We start from the raw sequence: 6,030 nt of genomic DNA on the forward strand, positions 1-6,030 counted from the left end.
CCTTTGTCGATCGAGCGTTGCCTGCTTGATTGTCTACTGTAGTAGAGTTCCGCTCGATCTCCTTTAGTGAACCCGTTGATTCTTTGATGTTAACTTTCTTAACTTTGACCTTCACATTATCACCGTATCAATTATATTAATCAGTAGTATTATTGTCAAGGTTTTATAACCAATGTATTTTGGAAGGGGTATAATAGGAATGTAGATTTGCGATTAAGTGAAATGCCGATTTTTTAATTGGTGGTAAATGAGTTAGATTTTTTTTAAATAAATAAATAAATTATTAGGTCGGTGAGTTCGGATCGCCTGCCGAAAGGGGCAGCCACGTGTCGTTTTCCTTCTTTCCGGCCGCCATTTGGAAGTCGGAGAGAAAAAATTTACAAATTCCCTCTTTTTTTTTATAGCATTATTACAGTTTGCTATAAAAAATTTACAAATTTCATTTAACTCCTTACAGTTTGCTAATTCATTAGTTTCGCCCTTACACATCTGATTTTTATAGCATTCTTTCTTATTATAGTAATCCTACCATGTTGTTCATCGCACACTTGCTTTCTTTTCGGTTACCCGCCCCACCTACCTGCCTACTTGGCGGGTTGTTCGCTTGTGGGGCCCAGCGTGTCAGCGAAGGTGGGTCTGGTAAGCTACTGAAGAAAGAGCAGTTTACGAGAGAAAACTAATTAAATCTCCTTTCGCCGTGAAACCGAACAGTATAGGGAGTTTTTAGTAAATTTGCAATTTAGTGTGTATTTTCTAAAATTAATTTATATATATATTTTTTGAAAATTGAAGCGAAATTAAATCTGAAATAGAAAATTGTATTTATAGGCAACAAGTGGATACCACCGCCACTCTTTCCTCGCTTCGGTCGCGGAGGAGAAGCTTCCGCCCGCCATGGCGGCACCGCACGCCCTCGCCGGTGTTCCCCAGGCCTAGGGTTTCCCACCGCTTTGGCGCCGCTCAGTAAGCCTCTCCAATCTCCATGCTTCTCCTTCATCCTTCATCCTCCTCATCCTCTTTCCTGTTCAGCACCTGCATTTGGCTACCGCGTCTCGTAGAATTTCTTTTACCTGAAAAATTGTCGAGGTTGGTGACCGAGGCGAGGGTGTTTATTGATCTGATTTTTCGATTTGTACTGTCGGATGCTTTTTTTTTTCTTGTTTTCCTGTTCGCTTTGTATTAACCTATACGAAGCGTTTTTCCCTTCACGGATTTGATCGAGATCGAGATCGAGAAATTTGTTTTCCTGCTATTTGTTTTGTCTTATTGGGCGTTTACGTTGAAAAGATTTTAATTTAACTATTGGTTTTCTCTCTTTGGGGGTTTATGGTGCTTGAAAGATGTTTACTTCCCGAACTTGGATGGGTGCGGTGGGAATTCTTGTTTGTAAATGTCACATAAAAAATAGATGGATGCTTGACGATTACTTCCTCCTTAAGGAATGCTGGAAACGTTTCATCAAGCACAGGATTGCATGGTGGATGGTCGAACAACCTGTGAACAAGAATCCAACTTTTTGAAGTGACTGAGAAATACCATGTTTTTAAAAAATGAACCTTTTGAGTTGCTTTGTTTGGAGTTTATAGTGCTCGGAGAATATTTACTTTATGCTTGGGGTGGGAATTCATTTTTGGTCTGTGCCGATATTTAGACGGACGCTTGATGATTACTTTTTTCCTTTAGGTATGACGAATTGTTTCATCAAGTATGGGGTTACATGTTGATTGATTGAATAACCTTTGAACAATATTCAAATTTTAGAAGAGGATCCTATTAACTTGTTTTCTGTCAGAAGATTGTTCTTTAGCCTTTTTAGGTGAAAAGGAATGATACGCCGTAGATTAGGTTATTGGTCTTTCCTGTGAATTGTCCTGCAGACTTGAAGAATGCATCCTGTGGATGATCATTTAATTACAGTTTGTATGAGTTGGGAAATAGGTGGAGGATTGAATTATGAGCTCCTGGATTGAATTGTGAGTTCCAGAGTTTTGCAGAAAGGTGGTAAATAATTGTTTAGGCAATTGGAAGCCTCTGTGTATTTGTCATATTTTGCTGTTGTCTCTTTAATATCCTAAAATTGTTGCTGACGTCCCAAGCCCGGATACAAAAGGTTGAGTGTAACATCAAAATATGTATACTTATGAATATGAATGTTAAACCTTGCATAGAGAGAGCTACATAGAAGATTCACGCAACCAACTCGAAATAGTTTTGTTGTTGCCTTCATTACACCGGATTCAGAAATTTTGTAATGCTGCTACTCTTTCTACCTGTTTATCTTCGGTGGTTTATCTCTTTGCTTGACTTGCCACATTGTTTATATTCTAGAATCAGTGTTTTAAGTTTGTAACTTAATTGTGATTGTAAATTATTACTTGGTGTCTATTTCTTTAACTTCAAGATGGGCTTGATTATTGATGTAAGACACAAAAAAAATTGATAGGTAATGGGCGGTTGCTGCTGCTGTTCTTCCAGAGGAGCTGAATCACGTAGAACACCAGCTTACTTCTATGTATGCATTCTGGATTTTTTTTCTTATTAAAAAATTATTCCTGGATGGTAAACACCAATTTCGGTCATTTGTGAAAAAAATTTTAGTCTGATTTCTGGGATTAGATTCCATTTGTAGTTTCTTTTGTTATCTACAAATTTACAGGCAGTTTCACAGTTTACATTTTACCAAACTGAGAATGCTATTTTGAACTCAGATCAGTTTGAGTTTAAGCCAAAGTAGCTCAGAATTGTCACGCCATACAAAAATTCAACAGGATGATGTCTATGTTAATTAGACTCGGGTGCAAGTATCTGATATGGGTATGCATCTGAGTGTGACAGCTATTAGACTGGAAATATGACACACATCCATACCCATGGCTAACATGGCTCTTAGACTAAAAAAAGGCACCTGAATGATTCATGTAAATATGAAAATCGACAGTCATAATCCCAACAATTTACTGGCGATTTTTGACTTGGCTGCTTGCTCAGAATTCTGATTATATTTTATTGGTCTCTTCATCTCTTACTTCTGGTGACTGTTAGGGTATTAGTTACAGATATTAGATTTTATCTATACAAATGTTTGACATGGCCTCATAGTTCCAGTTTTTCAAGTTTCATTTGAACAGAGTTCATTTTCTTTGCTCTTTGTATTCTTTGTAAACCCATTCTTTTCACCTTTTTCAGTGTCCTCAAGATTTGGAGCGTGAACCACTTTCATCCAACAGCCATGTTACAGTTTCTACAATCTCATCGGGACTACTAGTTGACACTAATCTGGACACGTCCACTCCGGACACTTATCGATCGCCTCCTGCACCCTTGCCCTTCGATGTTGGTTTAACAAGCTCACAGGTTGCGTTTCAAGATATTGGAAGTCATGGAACCAAAACAGATCAGAGAATTGAAGAAACAAATGACAAATTTGAAATTTCGGACTGCAAAAGCAAAACTGAGAGTGAGCATAGTTCTCCTAAGGTTACTGAAAATGAGGTCAATAAGCGTATTATCTCTACTACAGATGAGGAGGATGTTTGCCCCATTTGCCTAGAAGGTGATCTTGATATTTCCAAAAATAATTTACGTTCTATATTGCAATTATTGAGATATGTAGCCCATGAGACTAGCAGCATGTTTGGTTTGCAGGAGTAGCTATTTTAATGAATAACTATTCTTGTGTTTGGTTTAGTGTTGCTAGAATTAAATTCATGAGCTGAATTAACGCATATTTCTATTCTATTCTTACTTCATTACATTTTTCCATTCACCAAGAACAATTATTTTATTCTTTGTCAATGCCATGTGGTGAATCAAATGCAGCATAAGCTTTATATGTAGTCTTTTATATGCATACAATAAAAGCAACCATATGATTGTTAATACCATCCAGAGAAGCTTATTCCTTTTTAGTTAATAATTCCTCTTGTGATTCAAACCATTGTTTAATTCTCGATCAGAGCTGAGCTGAGGTTTCTTGCTAAAGTGCATAGTTGTGTGCCATTTTGCCCATGCCGACACATGATGTTGGTCATACTGATGAAATGGAGGAAGAAACTCATATAGAGGAGATGGAAACACATCCTTTTCCACCAGTGTTGTAGAAAGCCTCATGATGCAAACAAAGCCTCTAGGTCTCCACCTCACGTCACAGATAATGGAAACCCTAGTGGATCCAAATCCTAAATTAGAATTGTCTTATATCTGTTCGCTCTAAATGAAAATGGGATTTCAGGAGCATTTAGAGTCCCAAGCAGAGGAATGATTCTGAGGAAATCAAGGATGATGCACAAGGAAGAATTTTGAAGAAGGATCATTGTGATGCTGTCGTTTGAGTTTCAGTGCGAGAGTAAAATGGTAAATCTCGATAGTGCCTGTCAACACAATACAAGATATTAATCCATGACTCAAACATTAACATCAAACAACTCATCATTGTTATAATCATCAAACCTGTGTTGGTTGGATCGGCTCGATGAATTTTGTCCTTTCATTGAGCTCTATATATAGCTATAACACCAACATAAGAAGACATTGAATTTGGATTAATTCTTTGTTGAGCCATCATGTCCATTTTCCTGAGAATGTGCATATCACCACTTCTTCAGCAATGCAAAGGATTATAGCTTGCACAGTTTGATTGGTGACATCTATTATTTTCTCATCTTTACTTCTTTATGTTCAGGCGGAAACAACTTGATATTTTCATTATAGAGCCTTCTTTTCTTTAGAATTTTATTTATTGTTTATCTGTTGAAATTCCCTCTTGATTACTTTTTGACAGAGTACGATTCAGGGAATCCTCGTATCAGAACTAGATGTCAACACGATTTTCATCTCTCTTGCATTCTTGAATGGATGGAGAGAAGTGATACTTGTGCCATCTGTGATCAGGTATGCATATCAGGTGTTTGATTTTAGGGTTTTGCCAACCCGTTTTAGCACTTTTATTGCTCCTTATCTCTAAATCTCATCATCTTGCAGTAAAGTTCTTAGATTCGTTAATTCTACAAATTTCATCATAGAAATCAAGTTTTCCATGATGAAGGGATCCAAATGGCCACACCTTGCACACAAACTCTTTCGATGTTTCTTGATCTCCTCTTTAAACCCCTGATCAAATGATTTTTTTTTTTGGAAAAACTCACTACTAATGCTCTTTGACTCTCTGAAGTCTTAACATAAAATTCTGATCAAGATGAAAATCTTCTCCCTCTTGGTCTTTCAGATCCTCTACACTCCCCAAAAAGTATTGTAGGCTCCAATATATTCCATTATTAAGAAAATCCTCAAACCTTAGAAGTACCACCCCTTAAATTTTCTGGAGGAGACCTCAAAACAGGCTGTTTATATTGCCTACTTGTATTGCATTTTTTCTTGTTCTTTCATATGCTTATCGAATGATCTAATTAATGAGCTAGTTTCCATTTGCAGATAATGACGATCGACGACTCTCCAGGAACTGTTTCAAATGCCCAACAACCCTTGTGAATAAACCTCCATCCTCCAAATTAAAGCATCTATTTAATTTAATCGCCTTCGCAAATTGTAGTATTTAGTTGGAGTTTTGGGTGATGAGTAAGTGTTTTATTCTTTGCGTTCCCTTATATCTGTGATCGAAACAGGAGGAAGAGAAAAAAAGAAAACGATTATAATACTTGCTTCAAACTTATATGATGAGTATATCATATATATATCAAGTAAATTCTTTTTTTTGTTCTCTGATGTTCGAAATGAGAGAGGATGGTAAGTAGGCTCCAGGGTTAATGCAATGCCATTTATATTTTGTTTGTGTAATTTTCTTCATTTCCCTTGTGTTTAATTTTTCTATTGTCTAATCATTTTCATATTATACTTATTCTTTTAAACATTCATGTGGTTTCTTCTCAGAGTGATTGCCTTTCCCCCTCATGTTTGTCTTCTGTTTTATCTAAGAGATGTGATTTTCTCTTCGCATGGGCGACACTGTCATTGTCATCTCAACCTTGACTCATCAGTTGTCCCTCAAGTAATCGAGCTATATATCTTCCCTCC

General features: G+C 36.8%; 1 protein-coding gene across 1 annotated transcript; it reads left to right on the forward strand.

Annotated features, from left to right (window-relative positions):
• The first annotated feature begins 821 nt into the window (after positions 1 to 821).
• On the forward strand, positions 822 to 5,793 carry LOC121967428 (probable E3 ubiquitin-protein ligase RHB1A). The gene is made up of 5 exons (XM_042517647.1): positions 822 to 963; positions 2,444 to 2,512; positions 3,187 to 3,553; positions 4,781 to 4,890; positions 5,431 to 5,793. The coding sequence occupies exons 2-5, from the start codon at positions 2,447 to 2,449 to the stop codon at positions 5,485 to 5,487; spliced, it is 600 nt and encodes a 199-aa protein (XP_042373581.1). The 5' UTR covers positions 822 to 963; positions 2,444 to 2,446; the 3' UTR covers positions 5,488 to 5,793.
• Positions 5,794 to 6,030: the final 237 nt, after the last annotated feature.

This window comes from Zingiber officinale, chromosome 3B, assembly GCF_018446385.1.
Source record: "Zingiber officinale cultivar Zhangliang chromosome 3B, Zo_v1.1, whole genome shotgun sequence".
NCBI classification, from domain to species: domain Eukaryota; kingdom Viridiplantae; phylum Streptophyta; class Magnoliopsida; order Zingiberales; family Zingiberaceae; genus Zingiber; species Zingiber officinale.